Source organism: Vicia villosa, linkage group LG5, assembly GCF_029867415.1.
Source record: "Vicia villosa cultivar HV-30 ecotype Madison, WI linkage group LG5, Vvil1.0, whole genome shotgun sequence".
Classification (NCBI taxonomy): domain Eukaryota; kingdom Viridiplantae; phylum Streptophyta; class Magnoliopsida; order Fabales; family Fabaceae; genus Vicia; species Vicia villosa.
In genome coordinates, this window is record NC_081184.1 from 166,739,655 (window position 1) to 166,752,823 (window position 13,169).

General features: G+C 32.3%; 1 protein-coding gene across 1 annotated transcript; it reads right to left on the reverse strand.

Moving 5' to 3' along the window:
• Positions 1 to 2,915: 2,915 nt before the first annotated feature.
• On the reverse strand, positions 2,916 to 4,838 carry LOC131608114 (putative GEM-like protein 8). The gene is made up of 4 exons (XM_058880042.1): positions 4,684 to 4,838; positions 4,489 to 4,575; positions 4,024 to 4,301; positions 2,916 to 3,935 (listed from the first exon to the last, which is right to left on the reverse strand). Exons 1-4 carry the CDS (start codon positions 4,706 to 4,708, stop codon positions 3,759 to 3,761), a joined length of 567 nt encoding a protein of 188 aa, XP_058736025.1. The 5' UTR covers positions 4,709 to 4,838; the 3' UTR covers positions 2,916 to 3,758.
• Between the last annotated feature and the right edge of the window lie 8,331 nt (positions 4,839 to 13,169).

Here is a 13,169-nt window from a genome sequence, read left to right on the forward strand (position 1 = left end):
TAAGATAACTAACATAACAAACTAGCAACTAATTCCAACTAACTTGTAACTACAATAAAAAATATTCAACTAATTCTTACAATTCTTATATACTTCTATTTTTCTAAATGGACATAGATATAGCTTTCTTAAGATTCATAAAAGCTTTTTCATATTGTAAAAATCCCATAAACCAAAACTCAGAATCCTCTTGATTAACAATTTCTATATACTTTTGTTCCTTTTCATTGTGACTGTAGCAAAAGTAAATATTTTATTTTTCATATTTATTGAATAATTGATGTGAGGCTGCATTTCGTCATAGGGTAATCGAGCATAGAGAAGTCCGAGTGCTGAAGGTTTCAATAGATCACAATGCTGAGACATTTCCAAGTTTCAAGTTTTTCCATTGTATGTAGTTGATAAATGTTAGACGATAGGAATGGTCTAGAGGGGGGTGAATAGACCACCTTTTTCCAACTTAAGAAAATTTTAGCTTTTGAAATGTGACTTCCCTGAATCACTTAATCGTCTCCGAACGATCGAGTTATCGGGGACCGGATATGTGCACTAAACCGAACGGATGAAAAACGGCGAATTATGAATTACGTTTTAACGAATTTATCAATTAGATCAAATACACACTTAATAGAATATTACTCACAATGAACGTTTATACCAAAATTTGACCAAAAATTGATTGAGTAATTTTATCGAACACTTGGTGATCGATATTCACAAAACCTCAATTTTTGCTCAACAATGGAAATTTAACAAAACGAATAGAAACAAGATAAAAATAAGAACGATAAAGAACACGATATTTGTTAAGGAAGTTCCTCTATCATCCTCACAGGAGTACGTCTGCCCCTAATTTCAAATGAAATTAGGAAAGTTTTATTTGATTGCAAAATATTTAACAAGGATAGAATTTACCAATCACCAACTACACATATGCAGTAAAATTGAATACAATTCGATCCTCCCCTTGATTCAAGTTGAATCAAGTCAATGTCAATGATCTTCACCGATCAAGACCCCGATCTTTCCTTTTCAATCCTCCGGTTGTAGCAAATTTGATGAGCGGATCTTCAATCCCTCAATTCCTTATGCTCGGCTGAATTGATTACCAAAGCAAAGCGATCGTCAAAAACCTTCGAATCACACCTTTGATGTGGAAGGAAAAACCCTAAGGTTTATACAAGAAACACCCTCAATAATCTTCACCCGAACAAGACGAATGTCTACCGTCGAACCTTATCAACGCATGTTCCTTACTTCGATCGAAAAAGATGATTATGTGTGATTTTCGATCAATAAGCGAAAGGTTGAAGATGAGAAGAATCTTGAGTATATCTTTCACGTTTCTTGTTAGAATGCTTAAGAATGATCAATTGGATATATATACCACACACTTTGCATAGGCCAATTAAAACACAGCAAAAATCAGTATAAGAAGCGATAGGTCGACCTGCTCCCCTGCATAGGTCGACTTGTTGAAATTTTGCACCTGTATTTGAACTGAGTGTGACACTTGCGTCGACCTGAAGGGTCGGCGTGCGCATTCCTGAAGTTTCCTTAAAATGTTATGCGTCGACCTGAGCCATCAATGCGTCGACGCATTCTGTTTGTACACTGAATCTTTGAGTCACCAAGATTGGATGCGTCGACCTGAAGGGTCTGCGTGCGCATACCCGAGGTTCCTCCAAAATGGTATGCGTCGACCTAAGGAGGCAATGCATTGACGCATTATGCCTTGACATGAAATCCTTCATAAATGTTTGCAGTAGGTCGACCTATTGTACTTGTGAGTCGACCTATTGAGGTCTTGTAGCCAAAAATACTTTTCTTTGTTGCATCCATTTGATTTCTTTGATTCCACTTTGATTGTGTCAATTTCACAATGTTTTGACATCATGAAAACCACGCAATTGCCCTCACAATAAAGATGTAGGAAGAAAGCTAGTTTGTTTCCTTGATGTTATAGAGTTTGCTCCAAGGTGGAGATTTGTGAGATATTGGATCAAACTCTAGTATGATTGAATGGTAGCTTCTGGTTCGACAGAGAATAAGCATGAGGTCAAAGCTTTTTCGCATGCTGCTGTCGAAGTAGTGCGTGTTGTAGTCGAAGTTGTTCTAACATGCACTAGTCGATATTGTTAGGTTTGTTAGCATGTCGAATTGAGCCTATTCATTAAGTCCAATTATTTAAGTTAGCTTGTACCCTAAGTTAGTATGTTAGGTTTATTACAAAAGGATCACAAGAGAACTACGACCAGAATAAAAACCACGTCACATCACATGTACAATACAACTCTCATATGAAACTTTTCACTCACTTGATACTAAGACAAGTCAAGTGAAGAAGAATTTTGTAAAAGAATAGATTAGTAGAAAGATAGTAGAGGATTTTTATTCAAAAAACATGTGCATTTTCAAATGAGGATAACTCTCATTTATATAGGAAAAATATGACTAAAAAGTGCAACAATCCATGGGCTTTTTGATCTTCTAGTTGATTATATGCATGTCTTAATTGATTAGTTTAAGCCTTAAAATAATTTGAATGTTGACTTCACTTAATCGATTAGAATCCTTATTAATCAATTAGGAGAGATTAAATTGTGTTTTAATCTATTAGAATAGAGGTTTAATTGATTAACCAATGTGTTTTTTCTTCCTAATTAATCAAACGAGCTTCTTGATCATTTAAACACTTGCCAGGAATAGTTTTAAGAAGTTTATCAAAATGGTGAAAGGTTTGAAATACTTTTTGTGTTTGTCTGTGTATTTCCTTAGTACCTCAAGATCTATTCTTGCTTCATTTACAATTAACTTATCAAAATCTAAATAAAATGTTAAGCACGGGATCAGGCAAACTTTCACAACTTCACATTTAAGTTCTCATATTTACAACTTCAAGCCTTTTTCTTGATTAAAATTTTCTAAACACTTTCAACTAGATCTTAACTTCAGATTATTTTGATTCAACAAGTTCCTTTGATTCAACTTTTATTTGCTTTTTCATATGAAACTTTAACACTTGAATTTGTGCTTGCTATCTTTGACTTATAAGACTTTATATATTTTCTTTCATTTTCAGGGGTCATCAACAAAACCAATAGAAGATTTTTACCTGCACACCACATATAACCACAAGATATAACCTAAAAATCCTCTCTGCCAAGCATAAGAGGAGCTGCAAATGATTAAGCCAGAACCAATCCGAGTATGGATCCTTAGGAAACTTACATCAGTATTTATGATAACCCAATTGAGGTTTAGGGGTTCAATTTGATGAGTCTCTCATCAGTGTAACCATAGTGGGGGTTGTTTAAGCAACAACAGAAATTGTTTCTCATATTGTAAGCAACCAAGGTACAGAGATATAGGGAATCAGTTCATGGGTGATGTATTTAGAATTTCTATTCCTTTAAACCCACCAAGTTCTTGATAGAAAAAGATTGTAGCGCGCAATGTTTTGCATTTTTTCTGCCATATGTTTATACTTTAGTTTGTGTAAACTATGCATTAGAAAATCCCAAAATATTCCAGTTGTTGATGGCAAAAATATTTTCTATACAAACATTATATAATCTATGTTTCCATTTTATTGTCTATCTGTCACTAATGTTGATGATAACCATAATTGCATGATCAATTTATAAAATAATGTTAAAATAACTAACATAACAAACTAGCAACTAATTCCAACTAACTTGTAACTACCATAAAAAATATTCAACTAATTCTAACAATTCTTATATACTTCTAGTTTTCTAAATAGACATAGATATAGCCTTCTTAAGATTCCTAAAAGCTTTCTCATATTGTAAAAATCCCATAAACCAAAATTCAAAATCCTCTTGAGTAACAATTTCTATATACTTTTGTTTCTTTTCAAACACATTTAGTCCTTCATTAACTTCTTTTATCTTCTCAACCGGTATCAAAACCTGCATAACAAAACAAACACAGTTAAATCCCTAACATCGAAATCAAATTACATAATTATTCAACGCGAGACTCTTAACGGTTACGTACCTTGTACGGTACTTTTCGCAATTCTCCTGTTGTTGAAGAAGAGAAAGTTATTGGTCTTTCACTACAAAATGCAACTTTTTTGGTAGAGATATAGAGAACTCCGGCAATAGGACCAGCTGTAGTGTATAAATAGCATTGTGAAGCTTTCAAAACTTTCTCTCCTTCTTCCATACCAAAAATGTTCTTGAAAATGTTCCTTCTCCCACCTTCTAGTATTATCCTCGCACCCAAACTCAATTTACCCTTCAAAGTTTCCGATAGTTTATGACCTAGTTTTACTGCAATATTCAACATATACGTTTACATTAGTCATTATTATAAGTAAATATTTTTTTTTCATATTCATTGAATAATTGACATATCACGAAGTTTCTGATTGTTTATGACCTAATTTTACTGCAATATCCAACATATATTTTTACTACGGTCACTATTATAAGTAAAAAAAAAAAATTCATGACGTACCATGTTCATGAATCCTAAAGGCGAAACTTCGATTTTTTCTGAGTGTTGGTTTCTCGTGCTTCATGTTTGGAGTTGTAGATTCGCTGGCTGAAGTAGTTACAAAAATCATGTTAATATATAGTTTGATATAGATGTTGGAAAGAAGAAATTTGAGTTTGAACTTTGAAGATTATGGATGAGAAATTAATTAATTACCTGAAGAAGAAGAAGAATCCATCATGGATGGAAATTTCTTGATTTGGTTCTTGAAAAGTATAAATATTTATTTGGTATCTTTTTGCTAATAGCTGTTGAATGGAAGATTACAATGAAAATACCAAGATAGAGATGGATTTTCCAAGTTTGATTTATTCCAGGCAGACGCGCTTTTTTCTTTTGGAATTTTCCATATATAAGAAGACAAATAGATAATAAAAAAAATAGATATATGATTTTTTATACAGTTCAGTTAAACAGCTTTTGTGGTTGTTTTTAAACAATTAACGCATTGTTAACAAGTGATTAATTGTGAGGATCATGGAAAAGGATAATAGGACAACTAAAAGTTATGATTGGTGAAGTTATGGTTAGTGAAGTTAAATTTAATAATTATCTATTTTTAGGATAAAAAATAACTAAAAGATAACTGAAATCTTGAAAAATGGTTATGCTAGTGGGAATTAAACATGTATTTTTGTAGAATATAAATCAACTTTTATCGTATTGGCAGAAAAATATATATTGTTTTATTTGTATAAGATTCAAGAGTAAATTAAATTATTTAAAAAATTATTGTAGTAATAATTTTTAAAACAATTAAATCTATTTTACAAGTTTTTTGTATTGAGAGAGAAAATTAGTTAACTTTTTACCAAAATATATATTTATTATATGTTTGTAAGAAAAAATGTAATAGAATTAAGAGTAAGTAATTAACTTACACCTTTCAAAATTCTGAGTTCGAATCTTATTAGGTGCTAACAATCTTTGTGTTGGATCAGTCGATACAGAATTTTGTTCTGGCTTTAAACGGGGCTCCCGCTAGTGAACGATGGGATTGGTTCTTCTTGAATTAGTCAAGGTCGGATACCATGATTTCCATAAATAAATAAATAAATAATTTTTTTAATATTAAATAATATTATTTTAATCATTACAATTATAAAGTTTTATTGTTTTAGTCACACTAAATTTTTATTTAAATTCAATTTCAATAATTTCAAAAGAAAATATTTTAACATATCCAATACACCGGCCTAAACCGCATGGCCCAATAAATTGATGTACAAGACTAAATTCATAAGCTTTGAATGAAGAATTTACTTTTTACATCTCCCATGACTCTTCATTTGACTGTAATATCTTCAAAACTAAAATATTATTCATTTTTCATATTCACAATCTCATTTTTTTAAAATTTAAAACAAAAATAGTTTTTTAACGAAGAATTGCAGCTTATTTTACAAGAAAGTGAATTTTTTTTTATTAAATTTATGCATTAATACCGAATTGCTTGATAGAATAGCGAATATTTAGAGAAAAAAAATGCATTTTTATCAGTATTTTTAATTTTCACGTATCAAATTTATGGTTTTATACCGGCAGTTTAGAAATATATTATATAATATCATATTTTGGTCGCATTTTTACCGAATTTTTCAAAAATTTAATATCAACAAGATGTATTTTTATCGGCAATGTTGATATAGCCAATAAAATGCATATGTTCATATTCAATATTTACAAATTGTCAGTAAAAATGCGTACATTTATACATAATTTTCTAAAATTGTCAGTATATGTAGTGGTGTGACCAGATATTTTCAAAAAATCTTGTAGGTCAAAAAAATTAAATTTTGGGTCTTTTTTGTGAGGAGAAAAGGAAGATAAGGCATGATCATTCCTAGGTTGAGCGAAAGGTCAGTTGCAAGAGCTCTGGTGGAGGTGCTCGAGATGGCGGAGACGGTCATCTAGAGATTAAAGTTGGTAGAGTAGTCTACATTGATTCTTTTCGTAGGATGATTAAGCAATCTCATGGACTGTGTACTTCAACGTAGAGGGCGTAGATATTGTTCCTTTGATTGGTTGCTTTAGGTAAAACAACATAGGCAACAAGATGTAAAATTGTGAAGAGGCGTCATGTGGGACAAGATGTTCCAGCATGAGGTACAACATCTGGCCTTAGTATGACAGCGGGATTTCGTGAGTAAATCTGAGTGTGACTGTGTCTGTTTTTTTGAAGTTAATTAATTCAAATTAGTTTGAAAAAAAGGTTTTATTAAATCATAATTCATAAAGGTTGAAGAAGATTTAATTGGATATGATTTAATTAAAAGGATTTGAATTAAAAAAAATATAGGAAGATTTAATTTGATTGGATTAGTATTCAAGAAAATATTTATATGACTATGCTATGAAGGAAGATTTCTTTCTGATTTTGTTTATTACAGATAGTGCTGAAATTGGATATCCAAAGATATTCATTGAAGATTCATTCTATGAAGAGATTTAATTAGTATGTTACAAGATTTGGATTTGCACTTAATGAGAAAATTTTCAATCTCTATTAAAGAAGATTTAAAGTGTGAATCAAATTGGCAAGAGATTTATTCTGATTCCTGTATTTAAGAAGTTGAAATTATATTTTATATCAAGTAAACAATTTATTTGATTTGTTCAAGATTCAGAATTTTGTTACGTGGACAGATGTCATGCCAAATGTTTCAACGACCTGTGAGACATTTGCCTCAGACTGATACTTGGTGAGCAAGATAAATTAAAGTATATCTTATCCTTTTATAATGTGTTTCTTTTTTGGTATATCAGAGATATAAGTATGCTAGCTTGAGTTTGAATTTGGAACAGATCGTATTTTAGCAAGATTGCATGTAAAATGCTTAATTTGTATCAATCAAGGATCTCCATCTTTCTATTAAAGATTTAATTGATTATGTGAGTTTTTGGAGGATGTAATCTGAATCAAACAATATCAAGAATAATCAAGATATTCATATTTATTCAAGGAGATCGATCAAGATTGAAAATCATAATTATTCAAGATTGATCTCATGTGCTTCTTAAAAGATCATCTTAAATTCATAATGGGCTTTTGGAGCTGGACTTTTATATATATATATATATATATATATATATATATATATATATATATATATATATATATATATATATATATATATATATATATATATATATATATATATATATATATATATATATATATATATATAAGGAGTTCATCTCCTTTGTGAAGACTTGGAACTTGAAAGAAAAATCTACTTTATAGAAGAGTTATAGTTGATTCTTGCCTTTGAGTTTTTGGTTGTAATGATTTACTCCTAGATACTAATTCTATAAGCTTAAGAATAAATAATTTATGTGTTCCAATTGTTTCATCCTTTCAAACCATATTGTCTAAACACTTGGGAGGGTGTTTTAGTGAAAGTGAGAGGATCTCTTATTCAGGTGGAGCCTGAACTAAGCTGCACAAGTAGTACTAAGAAAGTGGCATTGAATTGGGAGAGTTCAGAGTAAGCCCATTTGTCATTTGACTATTGAGAGTGGAGTAGTTCTATAAGGAGTCCTGAATAGAATATACATGTAGTATCAGGAAGGGGGCATTGAAAAATGGTTATTCATCTAAGACACTTTGTACTAATACTGTTGAGAGTGGATTTCCTTTCTTGGGTTGGAATGTCCCCCAGACGTAGGTGACGTTGCACCAAATAGGGTTAACAATCCATTATGTTCTTTATTGTCTTATGATATATTTTCTATTATCTATCAAAACTGGTATTAGATGTTGAATACATTGTCTTAGACATCGTGTTCAACATATATCCTTCGAAGAACAGAATTTCAGTAAAGATGGTCAGGCCAGAGATCATGATGTTGAGTCAAATGATATCATTACTAATAATGTTGATGTTGAGCCAAATGTGGAATCTACGAATGATATGGATGTTTCTCCTTAGAGTGATATGAAGGTTCCAGTTTTGGCTGATATAAAGGTGCCGACTCATACTGGAACATACGTGGTTGTTCGGGAAAACACAGATGGAGGGTTCCTTGGAGGTTCCTCTACCCTACCTTACTCACTGGATATGTCGATCATGTGGAATTTAGATTATGGTAGGGAAAGTTGTAAATATTTTAACTTAAGTTGTTGTATTTATTAGTGGTTAATTGAATGAAACTAATCATTTATGTTTTATTTGATACATGACTGCGCTCCATTGAAGGTGGGTTGAAGTTGAAGAAATTCTCAGGAGTACGTGTGCCTGATCAGGTTAGGGTGATTGTTGTTGATGTTGGCATGTTGCCGTCGATATATTATTCACTCACCATGCTTGACGCTCCTTTTTTGTATGGTTTTGTTAAGCGATGGAATAAAGAGACATATTCCTTTCATATTCCATTTGGTGAGTGAATATTATGATGAATGAAGTCTCTAGCCTAGTCTATCTTCCCCTTGTTGGTAACTTCTACTTCCCTTCGATGAACCGGCAGATTACATGTATGGTGGCTGAGACATACTTGGGTGTTACACTGGGGTTGGTATTATACTAGTTCAGGGCTAACATGCTCATTTTCGTCTCTCTTGGCTCCGCAATATGTATCAGTCACTGGTGGAGCATTTTATGCTTGAGGCGACCTTTAGGGTATACATGTTGAATCTTGTAGAATTTATTATTATAGCGGATAAGTCTCATGTATATATTGATGGCAGATACATACTCTTGTTTTTTGAGTTAGAGTCTCTCCATGGGCCATGGGGTTGTGTTGCCTAGACAACTTGCTGGTTATATGAGTCTATTTTAGGTATGAATATTTATTATTTATTATTCATTTCCTTATTATTTATTTAAATAAATTTATATATCTAACTTTTTTATTATGTTTTATTCTACTGTGGTGTTGGATATTCAAGCATTTTTCGTCCATTTGTGATAGACGTGATCATGGTGCCATCACATATGGCTCTCCACAAACCACCAAATAGAGCTCGAGGCCGTCTTATTCATGCATTCTTCTAGAGTATACACAAAGGATCAATGCTCTAACTATGGATGATATCATATGGATACCATATGCAGATTATACAGTGCATCGGGAGTTCGATGACACTGCCTTTTTTTCGGGTTATCTGTAATGTGAGAGTTGTGTGACTACATATTTACCTTAGAGGTGTTTGCTGAAGTTTTGCTATGGTCAAGGCATCCTAGATCAGATACTATTGTTTCATCTAGGAGCATTGATAGATGGTTTATGTCTAACATTGTTAGCAGTGTCATTGGTATTAGAAAAAATGCAATTGAGGTGTCTTTTCCTAGAGAATGTTTAGATGGTTATTTAGAGTGGTACTTTATAGTATCACTCCCTCACATCATCCCACATGTCCAGTCTGCATATGATGTTGGATCCTCACATGATGGAGGACATTCCGATTATTTGACCCAACCTCCACCTAGTATAACTAGCCAGCAGTAGTTGTAGATGATAGAAATTATTTCCAATAATCTGATGGGTTTGGTAAACTCAAATGTTGAGGTCTATATCGGGTTATCAGAGATAGCACACATTTATGTTGATGGACCAATTTAAATTTTATTTGTTTGTTTATTATTTATTTTCACTAACATTATTTTGTGTTTGTACTGAATTATTGTATTTTATTGACACTTTATCTTAACATTGTATTACACGAAAAATTAACATTACATTATTGCGGGATGAGCATAACATTACATAACATGAAAATAACATATACATGACTTAAATATTGGTATATGATTCAAGACATTTCAATATATTCAAAATATCTTCAGTAAATCTCGCAATTATTGCATCCACCTTGATTGAACCTTTTGTATTGTATCGATGAAATGTGATTCACATAACTCTTAGATCTTCATATGTCTTCAACTCAAATTTATTGAACCTAATTTTCTTTTCATTGTTAATTGATGGTGAACGGTATTCAGTCTTAATCACCTTTATGTTGTCAGGGTAGCGTAAGAGTGTCCTCCGTGAGCCTAAAATCAATAGGAGGATTCAGATCATTGAAGTAAACAAATGTAAAATACCAAAATTGAGATATTGCAAGATTTTTTTGTTAACATGTCAGGCAAATTTATACAAATTTTAAATCATTATGGATCTTATAAAAGTGTCGGTGCAATCACAATCTTACAAAAGTGTCTGTACAATCACATTTGCACAAAAATAACACTACCGAATTTTAAAGGTGGGAGAAAAATTTTGTATACATCAAATATTTTAAAACTTTCGATAAACAATTCCTACATACAAGATTTTTAAACAATCCAATTCCTACTAATGTTTAAATACACTAACAAATTAAAAGATCAACAAGACTAAGTGCTTATTTGCATTGACTTATTCAAGTTTACCTATTAACATAAATTTTTTTATACTCTTTGATTTGAGAGAACTTACGAAAACAATTTATGACATTGTTCGTAAAGTTTTTGCAGTTAAGTTTCATTTGTTCATTAAAATGACTAAGCTTGATTTTTGTATTTTAATTCAAAGTATGAATACAATAATATAATAATAATTAAATTATTCATATTTATTTAAATAGATCAGCTGTCATACCCCAAAATTTGCCCACCATATTTTCATCCTCAAGCTCATTTGAATATCAAAGGCTCAGGATTTGACTGAATGCACACTCTCCTAAACAACAACCCTCAAACTAGGGTTTTGATCTTCTCAAGGAGAAATCAACTCCTGATACCTCAAGTGGACCCCATGACCTCTCATATGATTCAAATAACCTCTATGCCAAGTTTCAAGCCCTGATTCCCTAGATTACTCAATCAATAGCTCAGATAGTCAACAGTCGACTAGTTTGGCCTAAAAGTCAATTGTGGTCAAAGTACAGTCAAAATTCCTAATTTTTGGTCAACATCCTTTATTTTGAAGTATCATTCATCATTTGATCAAGGATTGATCATGGTTAATCAAGGGAAGCTCAGAAATCAACAAAACCTAAAGTTTCTAAATTAGGGTTTTTGACTTAAAAGTCAACTGAACTTTGACCAGCTATAACTCCCACATGGGACATCAGAAATTTACCATCCAAAGCTCATTTTGAAGGAAATTTAATTCTCTACAATTTTGTCTCTCACAAGCCAAGTCTAAAAATGCTTCATTTAAGAGATATGGATTAAAAGATTATAGGTCCTTTTTGAAAGTCAACCAAAAGCAGTTTTTTGTCAAAGCCTATATCATCAAGATAAAATCCTCAAATGGAAAAAAGCTTCCAAAGTGGCTTGTAGAGAACATCTTGAGGTTTCCAAAAAGTCCTAGAACTCCTCCATATCTTAAAAAGTGAGGGAGATACGCCTTGTCAAAGTTGGACCATTTTAAAGGAAAAAATGTGAAACAAAAGTGGCTCAAAATGGATTTTCTTGCAAATGAGCCCAATATTTTTGGACCCAATATTGATCCTCAAGTTATATAAAGCATCAAGTCCAATCCCCACGAATTATTGAATAATATTTGATTTTATTTGAATTTTTTATCATTTAAAAGGTGATTAAAATCAAATAATCAAGAGATTTTGGAAGAGATGTGATTTGGCTTTAATTTCCAAACAAATCCAATCAAATATTCATCATATTTTACATTAAATTTCGTTCAAATTGGAATTGGGATGATTGAGTCAATATTGGATCAAAATTAGAAAGTTTCATGAATTATATTTTTCAAATTTCCAATTATTGATTCAAGTGGATTCAATTCAATTTTCTTGACCTAATTGATCCCTCTATATATACACATCATAATCAGAATGCAAGGGGACGAAAATTTGGAGAGAGGGAGAGCACTAGGGTTTGCAACTTAAAGAACTTCAAGAAAGTTGGAAAATTGGCATAGGACACTCCAAGGGTTCTCAAGCAATTCTGATCATCCTATCAATCTCCAAAGGTAATAAAACGAAGGTTTGAATCCTTAGCCATGCTTGAATGTCTTTAAAAACTCGTATATCATGATCACCATATTTGCATACATTCTTGATTCTTGCACCTTGCGAATTACTGTGTTTAAATAAGATGTGATTACATGTATGAGGTCCTGGCAATGTATGGAAAAGAATAGAACCATTGTTTGTGAGTTTTGGTGCAGGATCCGAGTTGCGCCATTGTTAGGGTTTCAAGAAGAAACTTTTCGTTTTACGTGTTCCAAGCATTTTTAGATCAAACTAATGCGTCCATTGAGTTCCTAGCTGTCCATTTAGTGGATCTGGACAACTTTGGTTCTTGTTCAATCGTAATTTCGCAGGTCTCGAAAGTTGGCCATGGCTGGTTCGAGATTGGTAAATAAATCCGCAGGAAATTCTGTATCAGAATTCGCAAGGAATTCCGCAGGGCCACGCGAAGAAGACGATGACATGGTCTGATTCACGCGCGTGGCAATTCCCTAGTGGCCGGTCAGAATTCCTCTTTCTCTCCTCACGCGTGCTTGTCTGCTATTGGCTGGTCAGCGCTTGTTTGTTTCTCTCCCCACATGCGATTGGTTGTTCAAGGGAAGTGTGGGTCCGGTTTGACTATTCCATCATTAACTATTATCTCAATATATAATGTTTGTTGTTTGTGTTAATAACAAATAAAGAATGCAGCACAGGTGGTTAAACGCGGAGACTATTCACCAAC